A 15,603-nucleotide genomic window follows, 5' to 3' on the forward strand; every position below is an offset into this window, starting at 1 on the left:
TTTTTAGTCTATAATTCTTTTTTCTGTTTGTTACTAATTTGGATTGTAAGGTAACATTTCCTAGACTGGGGATGCAGCTCAATGGTAGAGTATAACAAATAAGGCCCTGAGTTGGATTCCCAGAATTGTAAAATGAGGATTATGAAGATGAAGATGATAATTCCTACACAGAGATACAATCTGAGTCAGAATTAATTACTTTAAATATGAAATTTCTATAGATAACTCTGAAAAAATTCAATCTTCATATTAATAGTGAGATTTTCTTTGACTAAGATTTCAAAGCTAGGTAAGCAAGTATCTCAGAAATTATTCTGATGAAACTAAAGAATCCCAGTATCAGTCTATTATCAAGCAAGTAATGTGACAGTTATTCACAGTGTCCCCCAAATCAATGATTACAGCTACATTATCTTCTTGCTCTATCTTCATTTAGAAGAAAGCAAACCATCTTAAGTCAAACTGGTACGTTCACCCATTCACTTCTCTTCCAATCAAAACCATATTACCTGTCAACAGAGAAGTACACTTACAAGTGTGAAACCATTTGACCATGTTATATTTTAATTTGCAGAGACAAAAATGACAAGCAATTTATTTACATAAAACTGTACAAAAGCAAATTAAATTATGTAAAGAATTCATAAATAGTTGGACGAGTGTTTAATACATTTCGTCATGTTTAGCATAGTTTCGTGCATAGTGACTCATAATAAATGATGATAAATTGTTCTCTGCTTCACTATCAACATCCAAGTAGCAGAACAATAGTCAATGATCAACATTACAAACAGATCGTACCACACTGAATGCAAGTGCTTTAAAATGTCGGAAAAGTTGTCTGAAAGTAACCCTAGGTAGCTGAGAAAATGATGCCTCCTCTGGATGTTTTATAAACCTCCACTTGGGTCATGACTAACAAGCATTATTATCTTCCTGATAAGCTTCATTTCTTTTTTTTTTTCTCTTAAGGACACATTATGGATTGCTGATATAATATACCTAAAGTGACTTAAGTCTTCAGATTTTTCACAACTGCTTTAGGATGGCTGTTGGATTCTTGGCAGCTTCTCTGGTCTGTGTGTTATTTTATTTTCCTATAAGACAGCTTCCCAGGGTAGCCTTTCAGACAGATGTCCTTAGTATCATCTTAGTTCCTCCTCCCATAAAAATAATGCCTCCCTTGTTTTCTGAAACTCAGGCAGCAGGCCAGTCAAAAAATGTACAGAAATGATGTCTGGAGAATCAGAAAGAGCAGTCGATTTTTAGATTGGTGCTACAGATGTTTTAATACACATAAATTTATATAGTTACTCAATTTATAAATGTGTCCAAGTGTGTAATGCATGCAAAAAAGTTCACTTGAAATTCTTGTGTACAGAAAAAAAGTATTGTTTATATACTGTACAACCAAATGAAGAAGCAGCTGAAAAAAAAACAAACAGAAAAAAGAATAAAAATTCTAAATCAATATTTTATCTTACAAAATAGACTGATTTCACCTCTACTAATATGTCTTTGTGTTACTTGTAAAATAAATGCTTTCTTCCAGTGAGTTTATGCAGCCCATAGTAATGCCTGAATTTCATTTTATGAATGCACAATATTTAAGACTGGTCTATTATCTGAGTTTGTCAGAAGGCAAATTTTTAATATATTATTTATTATTTTCAGAAAATAAACATGGATAAATATACAGGATCAAAAAGTTGGGAATAGCCCATTTCCCCTCATTGTCCAAACCCAACAACCGTTTTTTTACCATAACAACAGGTATAAAAGGCACAGTTGCTTATTTTGCATTCACTCATTTATTTTTTTGTTTCTTTTTATTGATTTTTTTTCAAAAGCACTCTATATATGGAGTGGCACCAGATTTAACCTATTCAAAATAAAAGTCATACAAACACAAAATATATTTCTGTGTCATGCCAGCTCATTATATAATAAACATGTTATGATAGCTAATTCTACTAGAATTACTGCGAATACTTACAGTACACTGAATTTTATTCTTTCACACTCATTTTAGTTCTAAAGAGAGGTTCACGAGTTAAATGACAATGACATGACTGTCCTGAATGTGGTGCAAACATCATTGGGAAAGGTGGAGCCAATTAATTTGAAGGTCCAGCATGACCCGTATTAGCTTCATAGACCATAGAAGGGTTTTAAGATAGAGTGAAATGAGCTACCTAAGTGGTTTCAAGTGTCTTGTGAAAGAAAGAAACAAACAAACAAAAAAAAAAACACATTAAAAAATGTTCGCTGAACATCTGTGTTATGCAATTATTTCCTTTGTAACGTGCAAGAAAAATATGTATACATTTCATAAGTATCTTTAGAAGTATTTTGTCTTAATAGGTACTTACAGATTATACAAGGCAGAACTGCTTTAATGCAGTTTCCTAACAAAGTACTAGAATTGCATCTTTCCATAGTGTAAATAATAATCAAACATAAACATGTTCAATTACTGATATTTTAGTCCAATGTTTTTGCTTCAATTACCTATCATTTTTCATCCTACCTATTTTACACAAACTAACATCAAAAGAAAACTCCATTTAAGAAAGAGCATAAGGAAATGTTTCCAAAAGAGTATCCCACCAAACAGAGAAGTGGTTTTCTAGTAAGTATTTTGATGACCTATGGTGAATTATCAACCTATACTCCAGGCTGCTTCTTCACCTTGTAGTCTAAGAAATTCTGCAAAGCATGAAACTACTCAAAGCTACTCTGTGTCTACAGTTTGCTAGAGAGCCATCAAAGTTATGCCTTAACCAGGTTACACACATTCAGTGATGAGAACATTTGCTCTCTTTACCTGTCATCCCCTATTCTGTCCATGGATTGTCACTTTCATCTGAATGTCCCAGCTCAATTTTAAAGTTTTTATATCATCTTGTGTACAGCAAATGGCTAAATATCTGCATATTCTGCTTCTTTGTGTGGCACTGACAAAACTCCATATTTTCCAACTTTAAGATGTATAAACTGTGAGAAATGTCACTGTCCAGAACTCATTTCTTTCATGTTCAGTATAGATTCATTTAAGATATATATTAAATACTGGTCAAATCACATTAGTGACAAAATCAATTAACTTGTCACCGTATTTCAATGCTGTGAGTCTTAAAATATTTCTACATTGTGCAGAATTCAAAATTAGTGCACTTAATTTTGCAAGTGCTACTGAACAGATGCAAATGCAATTGTTGTTTTAAATGTGAGCAATAAAACCAGCAAGCAGAGCTGGGATTCTAAAAGGATACCAGTGGACTTAACTACTTAGACCATACACCAATGTATCTTTCTTTCTTTACCTGACTACCCATAATTATGACTTTAAAAAGTGCAATCTTCCCTGATAATACTATCTGAAATTAAACTTGAACCTCAACATGTTGACTATTACAGTAACAAAATATCTCTCATTTTTTCTCATTTTCTGAGCTTTCAAATAAATCCATTTTAAAAGAAGTAAGATGTTTTCTGGGCATAGAGACATATAAACTAAACTAGTATTTGAGTATTTCTGTTTGTGTATGGGTTCCGTTGCTTTTGTTGTTTAATGGATTTCCACGCCAAGACTAAATCAACTTCATGATTTCCCTGATCTGCCATATGATCTTTGGCCTCATAATGACAAAATTGTTCAAGTTAGTTGATAATTATGGTCCTGTTCTGAAAAAAAAATATTTTTTACAAGTAATAATTAGTGTAATTGATATATGTAATCAAGATTGTGTGAGAATCTTGAGTGAATGTATGGAACTGAAGTTGATGCTCTTGACCTGAAAATAACAACATAATGCCAGTTTGGGACTGCAATCCCCCTTCAGTGTTGTTTTGCTCTTAGTCTTTGCTAGGATAGTAAAGCTGTGATCTTCCCGGAATGCATTTGAGGAGAGTCCACCTTTGTGAGGACTGTATCTTTAGAGGGTTGTTATCACTTTCAAAGGATTGCCTTTGATATTGATAAACCATATTGAGGGTATTTCTGAATATAATTTACCTTCTGCTTTTTTTTTTAACTAGCCGGATGACACTCGAACAAAATCAAAGTGACTAAAATCATGCTTCTGCTTAGGGATAATGAGAGTGTGTTGTGTTCTGCTGATCAGGCTTGTTACCATGAAAGGAACTTGCAACCATCTTTTTTTTTTTCTCTTTTTTTTTCTTTTTGGAAGGGAGTGGGGAAGAGAAAGTGGGTGTTGGGGACCAGTGAGAGGGTTAGACATGCAAGTAACAAGGATGGAGTCTACATTGTACATTGTAATCAGGCTAACGGTATCGCTAAAGGCCTGATCTGGAGGCAGAAGTGGCAGGCAAAGCTTTGTCTCTTTGGTAGCCCCCTCTTTGTGATTAAATGGTTTTGCTTTGTAAGGTTTTTTGCCCCTCATTCTCCTTCTCATACATGAAAAGCACTTTGCTGTTGCTCCTTGATAGCCTACAGGTACACTTCTCTTCTAGTGAGAGTATTGACAGGAGATGGCTTATATTCCCCTGTTTTTGTCAGGGGAATATCCTCAGGGTTGGCTTCCTCATTTCTGCTGAAACTGGCTGCACTGAAGGTCTCATAGGACGAGGTCAACTTTTTGTTCAGGAGGTTTCTGTTGCGGTCACCCATGATGGCGGCCTCGCCATTAGCCAGTTTTTCCTGGCTCCCTCGTTCATCGACCGGCATGAAAGTGGAGAGTTTGGGTTGGCTCTTCTTCCTCTCTGGAGAAGTGCGGACAGGCATCCAGCAGGAATCTGAGTGGCCGTACTCATCACACTCTCGAGTGCATTTTCCAGTCAGGGCTACATCTGGAAGAGGCCTTGAATCTGAAACCCAAGCAGAAGCAGCTGTTAGTGTGAGACATTCCTCAACCAACTTTCCCCTCCTATACAAAACTGTCCTGGGGGGCAGGGGTAAGGCCTTGCAAACTTATTTCCCATTTTCCAATACCCTGCAGCTTATTCTGTAAAACATTTTATTTCTTATATATTAAAGATAAGGTCTTGCAAAAACAAATATTATAGGAGAGAATAGACCAAATGATAAACTTAAGTATATAGAAGAAACATATATGTACTTGGTGCAAGATAGGGTCATACAGATATTTAAGAAAATAGTGCTCAGTAGATGAGTATATTTCTATGGATACAATTTTGTTCTACATTCACTAGAGAAATTATTAAATCCAAATAGATAATTTTCCACATCTATAAATTATTTCAGAAATGGTATGCTTTTGCCAATTGGATTTCTTCTTGCTTTTACATTATTCATAGAATGCAAATCTGCAAAACCTTATATTTAAAATACATTCTGAGACATAAGGGTGACTGAGAAGTTGAACCAAAATTGACAGCACATTATGTGGTTAGAAGTATAATACAAAATACAAGCAGGTTATACATATGAGCACAGTAGCAATACACCACCTTCCCCACCCTGGACACAATTCCCCTTCCCCATGTCAAAATGACCTTATGTGTACCTTAGGATAATTCCCTGAAGTTACATAGAAGTACCTTTGTCAGTGTGTTTGATGAATGGAAATATTATCTGAATGTAATGTATCATGTAAATGTAGGTAAGTTCCTAAACAGTTGATGAAATAGCATATATTCCTAATTAATGGTGTCACCCAAGGGAATAAGAAATATATTCTATTTCTAAAAAGCTAAATCTTTTCTAGAGAGTTCTTAAGGATGAAGATTAAAGGTGGCAGTCATAAAGAAACTGTATGAATAAGTAAAATCATGATATGTGTATGTCTCTGGAAAATAGTTACACATTTTCTTTACACTAAAGATCTTTTTATAGAATATTTTTCTTTGAGAAAGAGTGAGGGAGAGAAAAACCTACTCTACCTCAACAGATTCTAAGAGAATAACTTGTTGGATTTAATTCAATTTACAGATTATCACCACATACAAGATATACTCCAATGTATGTCATATGATATCAATTTATTGCAAGATGTGGGACTTTAAAACAGACAAATTTTGACCTCTGAAATAAATTCACAGTGACTTGCGTTTGCCTAAGCCTGGGTGAATAGGGTTCAGATAGGAGAGAAGAGGATTATTTAAATCTCAATAGATTTGTACCTTTTGCATTTTTGTACCCATATTATGTCCTCTATTTTAACATTATATAAAGCATTTTTGAAGTTCTACTCTGCTAAATATTTAAAATCAAGGCTCTACAATAATACCTATCATTTTTTTTCTTCTGTGATGGGTAACAGAAATATGGACATTTGTCAGCCCATTGATTTTTGAACCACACTAGCCTGAGATTTTTATGCCAAGTGCTGAGAGGTCAGAAGGAAATGACAGTGGTGTTCATGGGAAATTTAGAATTAATTTACACTTTCTTAAATGTAAAATGCAAAGGCAATTATTTTTTTAAGTCACACATGCTGCTATTTGACTGCTAAATGAGCAAATCCTCTTAATTTTATCATCAAAAGAAAAAATCATACTATTCTTATTTTAATTCTGAATTCCCTTTGCTGCATCTCTCAGATATGTATTTTAGAAACATTAAAAAATCAAACTATTGATAAATTTTATGATTTTTTTTGTAATCTAGGTGGTTTAAATGAGCAAACAGCAAATTCTTTGGGAATATGTTCTATCATGGGATACTGTGTTTGAAGCTGACCTAAATGTTTTGAACAGGAAAAAAAAAATGTGTGTGTGTGTGTGTGTGTGTGTGTGTATACAAAAAATGTAAGATCAGATCTACTTTTTTACTCTAAACATTTCCTTTTATCTTCAGCTTTTTAACAAATTCAAACTTTTTATTTTCCTATTATGATAGTGCTTATCAAGGACACATAAAAATAATCAGAAATTTAGCTACTGAAGTAGGAAAAAAATCTTCATGAATGAAATTGTCATTCCCTTCAGAAATGACCCAGAATTGTCTCAAATCATTTCTGTAAGTTTCTTTATGTCTCATATGATGTGTCAGCTACACAGTGGATTACACAGGTAGCTGTTTTTCGGGGATTAATTTCTATTTTTAGTTTGAAATTAATTGCACTTGTTTTCTCTTGGTTTGATATGCATTTACAAACAGCTTGTAAAATTATATTGATGCTTAAAATCTTTTCCTAACTTTTGTTTAACTCATGTATATCAACCACCTTTAATTCCTAAGAAATCATGCTCATTTAGATTGATTCAATTTCCAATCAACTCTAAGTGAGATGCTTGATAATCTTTTCTCTTGGTCTTCATAGTCTGGAGTGTTTCCTGCTAAAATTGATTTCCTTTTATCACTTTTAATGAAAGGCTGCTTGTCTTTGTGCCATTATCCACATGTGAGCTGCCACATCTCTATCCAAGAGGCATGACTTTTAATAAGGATGTCCTGTCATTTCCAAAGTCAAACACTTGATTGGAGACCACACTGAAAGTTGACAAGCCTAATTGGCTGAGACATGTTGCAGAGTTTGTCATCAAATTTAGAAAATAATCAAGAAAGGCTATAAGAGAATCATCAAGAGCAATCAAAACTTCCAATCTAGATGACTAAAATGAATCTTCAAAAGAAATGCCAATGATTAACAAATGCAATTTGTATTATGATGCAATTTATTAAGTAAGGGAAGGCATGAATGGAATAATATTTTTTGTGTTTACATATTTTATTATCTTAATTTTGTAGGCATATATTATAAAATCTTAAAACATAAAAATTGCAGGGTCTTCAAGAATCACCAAATATTATTCTTCATATTCCATAAAAGATATAATTTTAAAATCTCCTCTTTGGGATTTCATTATAGAGCCAGATCTTCTACATCTAGTAACTTCTTAGTCTTTCATGAAAGAATGTGTTTTATGATATCTAATTATTTCATTCTTTGGTTTAATACCATTCCCTTTAATTTTGACCTGAATGAAAATGGAGATCATGTTAGTTGGAATGGATCAAAGAAATATAAACATAGAATGTTCTATATGGAAATATAATAGTATCCTCTATACACATTTTCCACAATAAAGTCAGTTATTTTTAGTTTTCTTCTGTTGTTGTTTGTTTTTCTATTCTTTCCCTCACTCAATCATATTAAACTGAAAAGATTAGAAACAGAAATGGTGCCCATAAGATCCTGTTCCTGCCAACCTTTTACTTGTACAGGTTTCCATTTTGAATTAATTATGCTACTTACTAGAATCATGGCATCATTTTGGAGAGTTCAAGTTCTTTCTTAGACATAAACCTAAGTTCACTCCAAAAAGCACAATTGTAAGCCATCATAACATAAAATAATCCTAGAATAATTTACAACATAAGAAGTACTGTCCCATACTTCACCCTTTTTACTTATCAGCTCAATCAAATAACAAGGACTATGGAAGCCATGAGAGGTCAAACCCATGGGAGATCTGAGGCCAAAGGATAAGTGCTTTGACTACCACTTTAATGTTTTCCCATTACACGATATTGCTTCTTTCTAAAATATAACAGCTGAGTTATTTAGAGGTCAATTACTGCTACCCATACCAATAAGAAAAAGCTACAGTCCCTAAAGAAAGGGGGAAAAATAACTGAGCAGCACAGAAAAGAGAAACCACAGTCACAAATTTTACTGCCTACTAAAAAGAATGGTTTAACCTTCTTAAAACTATAAATATCCTAAGATAGAGAAAATTATATACCAATTCAAGAGTCACGTTTTCGCCCTAAAAGGAAGTTTTTGTTCTTACTAGTCAGGCAGGATATGTAGGTGGTGCACAGATGCCTCTAGATGCTGCTATAATGATGCCAACAATAAATGACCACAGATAATATGTAGCATCATTAGAAATAACAAGAAGAGCCCAGATTTATGGAGCTGATATTTCCAGAAGCTCTCCTACACTGTTCAGAAACCATCACAGGCATCGTTCTTACAAGACAGCACAGTGGATTGTTAAGACTCCTGCAGACAGCAGTGCACTGGACAGGACTTGCATTATGCTGAGTAATGCATTCTGGCAAACCTGGCAACTCCTAATCCAGGTCCTTGACATGGGCTGAAGATACAAAGATCTTCCATTTACTAAGAGAAAGCAGGACCATCTTGCAATTAGTTTTAATATGTTCTCAACGAGTTTTTGTTGTTGTTCCTTAAAGTTCAGATGCCTAAAGCTATGTACTTTGTTAATTTGTTTACAAATTACTTAATTTGTAGACCAAATGAGATAAATTGCTATTCAACATTGAGACTTCCCAGATATTCATACCATCCCTTTAATTTTTCATTAAAATCAAGCACCAGTCCATTCTTCACATTACTCAACAACATTATGTACATTAAAATCTGTGATAGTCTTTTTTTTAAGAGGAAAAAAATAAGCACCATTCCTCCTTTAATTTTAAAGTACTTGTTTTTCTTCTTAAACCTTTTAACTTCTGGACAGACAAAAACTTGTTTTCTAGAAACACCTTAAAGCCTAATGGAGTTGAGTAGAGTATAAAAAGGTCTTATAAATGGATAAATTTAAAAAGATGAGAGATAAGTGGCAACTTTTCCAACAAACAGTTTTATATATTATGTATTTTATATTTTATACTTTTATTTTCATTAATCCCAATGAAAACATCTCTATCACTCAAATAATTAAATCAAGTGCTTTATTTTTAAATAGCTTTCAGAAAATTATTTATTTTGGCCTTGCATGAAAGGAGAAGTAATTAAATGTTAGCTACAAGTTTTTCTTATGAAAATTATTATAATCAATAAAGTTAGAGTTGAGGAGAAAACATCCAAAGAATGGACACTAAGTTGAACTTGGCTTTTTTATGTCAATAATTGAAGGGCCCTACTATTTGCCTGTTTAGGAATTCATAAAGACTAGTAGGAAAAAGCACAACAGATAACAGTTGAGGTGGGAATCACTGACTCACACATGTGACCAATGCCCTGAACATACATTGGAACAGTCTTTTTGGAACAAGATAAAATGTACAGTTCTGTAAGTGTCACACAAAATCTACAGTGTGTTGGGGTTCCTAGAGTGTGCTGTAATTTACTACAGCATCACTATTCCTGGTCCAATTAAAAGAGAGTCTCAGGACTCTATTCCTAAAATCTCATTTCAGGTTTGAGCATCACTCCTGAGCATTTTCTTCAAAAACAGTGAGCATCCAAAAAGAGCATATTTGGAAAACTGACACAACTGAGTTTAATTCTAGGCTCAATCACTTAAGAAATGCAGGACTTTTGTTATATCTCTGAGCTTCAAGTTGTTCTTATGTATAAAATAATACCTATTCTCCCATTTATTGTGGGATAAAAGAGTTAATTAATATATGTGGAACACAATCTGGTCTCTGATGCAGTGCAGGCATTCAGTAAATAGTAGGTTATATATCTGAACAGATTTAAGCATATGTATTCATATACATATAATATACTCTCTCTTCAGCCTTCTAGTAATTAAATGGGAATTGCTTAAGCGAAGAATAGACTCAGAACTAAAGTAACGTAGATTCAAAGCCTTACTTTGTTTTCCTAGTTTTGTGATTGTGAAGAAGTTAGTCATTTTAAGTTTCCTCATCTAAGAATGAACAAGCTTATTAGAATTACTGGTAAAATTAAATATATTAATAGATGTAATATACTCAGTATTAATTCTGCACAGGCAGCTCTCAATTAATATTAGCTATGGTACATAATCCCTAATCCAAATTCAGTCCTCAAGAAAGCACAGAAAATCATGTTTCTTGTGTTTGTGTGCATGTAACTTCACAACAAAACTTAGCTGAACTACTATAAGACTATTTTCATCTGTATCTTACACAATTTGTATTTATATGTCTTATTATTGAAATAGTGGATTCAATTAAGGGCTTGATCTTAGACTATTTTAGATCTTTAGTATATAGCATACATGGCATCTTATTGTCTTATTATCTTATTGAAGATAATATTATATTACCTTTTCTCACATGTGAAGAATTTTAAATTTTTACCCCAAAGGTCTCAGGTAACTTATTGTGAATTAATACCAATTTTCAATTAAAATAACATATATTTTTATTACTTTCCCAGTAGTGCTAATGGAGTCATGTTGATAGCATCTGAAATACAGCAGAGCTACCATTTATTTAGGAAAGCCTGTTGGCCACCATATTCTAGGTACTCTACATGAGGCATCCTCAAAATCCTGTTTTAGGAGTTTATCAAATATTTATTCAGTTGCTATCAAAACTCAAATGCAAATCATTTATTGTTTGAAGTTATCTTTACAGTCTAAAAAAAAACATTCTTATCATTTAATAAACTCACTGGAAACTTTCCCATGGTATGTTGTGTTGCTGGTCTGCTATCAAATATTACCTAAAAAATGGGCAGCATAAGGAGAAGGATCATTTTAAAGATATGTCAAAAATGAGCAGTAAATTTTTTGAAGACTGAGAGATTGAAAAACTAGGTAAAACAGGAAAAGCAGAAAAATTACCTGAAATGCAATGCACCATTCACATCAAAAACAATTAAACAAAAATCTACTGAGATTCCATTAGGTATTTACATGCTTGTTTTAAGTTGTGAAATAGGACCAGAAATTTCTGTAATATCCTTAGACACACACCTTCAGCCATTACTGTTTCTCCCATCAAATGGACATTCTACTTCACATTCTTTGATGCCAGGCCTTGCTTAGACAACAAGAATGTGGCAGAGATAATGCTGTGCTGTTTCTAACCTATCTCTCAACAAGACTAGAATCTTGTGCTTTTACTTTGAAACGCTGGGATCACCATCCTGACAGAAAGCATAGTCTCTCGCCTCTCTGAAGATGAACACCATTTGGATGAAATACCACATGACAAGGAGCCCTGGCTGTCCCACCTACCTCTGCAAGTTCTACATGAGGTAGCTCTCCAGGTGACTGCACCATTGAGCAGAATAGACAAAACTATCAGGAGAACCAAGAAGCTAATCCACAAAAAAATGTAAGAGGAAATAGATCTTTGTTGTTTGTAGCCACTAAGTTATGTTTGCTTGTTTTTATGTTTGGGGAGGTAATGTGGTAATAAATCACTAAAATGATGATCATAGAGTTATTATGTTATCTTCAATAAATAAACTGCTCCAAAACATAGATGTAATTCTGGGAGTAATGCATTCTATTTCTTTTGTGTCTTTTATGTCTCTATATCATGGATTACAAACTGACCAATATTAGTGTAAACATAAAACTGTGAACTAACATCTTTGGAAATGTAAGCACATTTAATTAAGAAGTTCATAGAGAAGGCTCCCATATAAAGTTTTTGAAATTATTTTCCTCTAAATACAAGGTTTTCCTCACCTCGGAGTGCTCCAATTGGTACTGACCCACCAAGACAATATTTCAAATGTTTAAACATGTTTGAAAGCATCAGCAACTTATTTTATTCCTTAGGATGAGCGCGGTTAAAGAGCAATTGAAAATATTGCAAGAAGCATTTACTGCCCTGAGGCTTAGGCCACTGTCATTCTGAATGTGACATTTGCACATATAGTGGAGACCGTGCACACCATGTCTCAAGCAGGCATGCTGAAACAGCTCAAAAATGAACCTGCTGGTTGGTACATGAAAACTGCATAGCAGCCAGAAAATGGATGGTAACTGCTTAGGAGTGGTCTGCTTATGCACATCAGAGATGTGGCTTCCTTGGATTGCCCTTTTCACCATGCCAGCAGAGCTTCTCAAATTGAGGGGCAGAGTGGAAAGAGAATAAAATGCTGCAAATGATATGATATTGATCAAGATAGTATAGAAAACCTTGGAAGAAACTAGAGGCATCTATTGCAGAAGGTATCCATTGGTTTTCCCACTAAGAATAGATACAACTGTGGCTATTTCAATTTATTTTTCTACTATAATGATCATGCCTTCCATGATTTTCCTTCTAGCAACCTAAATTTTCTTATATTAAAAACAATTTGCTTCAATGGCCAAAGACTTCATTGATCTCATGAAAATAAGAAGTACTGCTTCCCCTTACTAATGCAGATATGTATTTACAATATTTTGCAAAAAAAAACATTCAGTGGGTTTCAAGTTACATGATTGATAGTCTCAGTATATTTCCAACATCCCAGTGTATGAGAGAAAGTATATTTTTATAATTACACAATTTCTCCCCCTTGAGTTATAACAAAAGGTTAAGACATATTTAACAATTTAACACTCACCCTCAAAAATAGAAATCACATGTGGTGACTGTCATTCAGTGACATAAAGCATTTTTTAAACACAGAATTATGAAACACAAACTTAGAAGTGAGAAAAATAACTTACGCTCAATTATATTAATAATTTAAGTTAGTATTGAAATGCCCAACCCCAATAACACTGATAAATTATAAAAAGTTTTTGTTTAAATAAAAACTTACTATTTGGGAATGGATTTAACTAATTGCTGATCTCCAGTTTAAAAACTTAATTCCCTAAAATCTACATTCAACATTTGCCTCAAACCAGTGTCCTGAATTGCCAGTAACTGGATGGTTAACTATTTTGCATAGAACAGAAATAAATTCTTGTGATACTGAAAGTTTAGAAAAAAAATGAACCAGATGACAGTTATTTTTAAATTAATAAAATATGTTAGCTTCTTTATATTGGTTTTGCTGAAAAGAGTCACATGAGTAATACCAAAAGAGCTGTAGGTACCAGTTTAAATTAGTAACACTTTATAGTAATGTTTAAATCTTTAAAGTTCTGATTTAATGAGGTAATTATCATCTAATGGCAAGTTATATTTACTCATTAGTACTACAGTCCAATTATCAACCAAATTTCCATCACTGACAAAAAGTTGTAGAACATATATTCTAGAATAAACATTAATAATATCTTTAGGACTTGATGTTTACTCTATAGTATATAAAGGTTTTATTAAATATAAAAATATTGTCTTTGAGTGTCATAGTTCTGAAAGCAGTGGGAATTTTATCTTTTCTTCTCCATATTATATACATACTATATATAATATATCTATATAAGTGTATGCATTCATATATATGTGCATATATGTGTGTATGTATACATTTCAATATGATATATATAATTTTATATGAAGAGATTGAAAAATAAAAACTGAAAAATATATCATTAGTAGACATTATTTTCTCAAAACTTTCTTAATTTCCATAAAAAAGTATAAAACTTTTTTTTACAAAAGTGAGAAGTTAAAAAAATTCTTTGTAATATGTGGTTCTTTTCAAATCTCTAGAGTTTTAACAAATGCAATCATGTTCAATATTAATCAAATTAACTTGGTATTAGGGAATAAATAGGGTAAGGAAAAAATGCTTTGCTACCATGGTCATCATATGATAGATGTGTATTTCTATTTATTATTTTGTGTGAACATCCAAAATGGACCAATTAATGCTCAAATCATGAATGAAGTAGAATTGTAATGCAATTATTTTTGCATGGGGGCAAATCATAGCAATTAAGATTTACTGCTGTAATTTTAATTTATATTTAAGTAGCAAAAACATGATACCCATTCATTTTCTTACTATAGTAATCCTGAGAAACTATACAATTACTCTAATGATATGGCCATTTTCCAAACACCAACTCTTTGCCTGGGATGCATAGTGAAATGTTTTACAAGTCACAGAGAAAAGCTTATCTTGTTGGAAACACCACAGTAACAACAAGTTATACAGTTAAAGAGGATTCCATTGAGAGAAAAATAAAGATTTCAACTTTAGAAAGGTTTAAAGTAAACACTTAGTTCTTGTTTTGTTTTGCTATACTGGGGATAGAACTCAGGGTCTGTCCCATGCTTGGATAAACACTCCCTTATTAAGTCATATCCCCAGCCCATACACATTGCATTCTGAAGTACTATTTAAAAAGGGGTTCTGAGAGATTTTGTTTGGTAGCGTCTGAAAAAAGCATGTATAGAGAGAGTTTTAAAACATGTAGAGTTTTAAAACATGCCTTCTTACTCTGTTCAATAAACTGATGGATTGAAACTAAAATTGGCAATCACAATTAGGACCAAAAAAAGTGTTGAGAAGCTTAGGAGTGCAGAGCAGAGAAACAAAATGAAAAAGGAAATGATCTCTAGTGACCAGCTAAGAAAACTCAATGAACAGCTAAACGGGAGGGGAAATCAATGAAGCAACACTGGATCAGTTTGCTCCATTGATTTTTGCTGCTCATTGAAATGTTTTCCTTTATTTACTTCCTATTTCCTTGGAGAGTGGTAAAGTCTCACTGCTGAACCTCCCTCAGAGTCTATGATGGATGGGAAAGCAAACTCTAGAGATGCCCTCATGCCTTCATTGCTGTCTCTGGCTGAATGGCTCAGAAGCAGATTCCAGCTTCGCTCTGCATGCTTGTTCTCAAGATCCCTCTGTGGTGCACAGAGTGGTCCCCTCCAAAGACATAGGCATGTTGAGTAAGACGATAAAGAGGAATTAGGTTTTAAATAGTATTAGGATGGCTAATATGCTGACCTTCAAAGAGGGAGATTATACTGGATTACCCAAGTGAGCCAATTTGTAATCCACAAGGATCCTTAATAGTGGAAGAGGGAGATGGAAGAAAAATCTGTATCAGAGCAAAGTGATGAGAGAAAGACTCAAG

The 15,603-nt window shown here is 33.3% G+C and overlaps 1 protein-coding gene across 4 annotated transcripts in view; it reads right to left on the bottom strand.

Annotated features, from left to right (window-relative positions):
- Positions 1-541: 541 nt before the first annotated feature.
- The window catches only part of Pcdh7 (protocadherin 7), a 393,493-nt gene continuing 378,431 nt past the window's right edge, over positions 542-15,603 (bottom strand). For 3 of the 4 annotated variants that reach the window (XM_077803526.1, XM_026386807.2, XM_026386801.2), the window contains exon 3: positions 542-4,830. In XM_077803526.1, the coding sequence (XP_077659652.1) occupies positions 4,454-4,830 (377 nt within the window). In that variant the 3' untranslated portion in view covers positions 542-4,453. The remainder of the gene's footprint in view (positions 4,831-15,603) is intronic. The other variant, XM_026386816.2, reaches the window with a different exon arrangement.

This window comes from Urocitellus parryii, chromosome 10 (genome assembly GCF_045843805.1).
Source record: "Urocitellus parryii isolate mUroPar1 chromosome 10, mUroPar1.hap1, whole genome shotgun sequence".
NCBI lineage: Eukaryota > Metazoa > Chordata > Mammalia > Rodentia > Sciuridae > Urocitellus > Urocitellus parryii.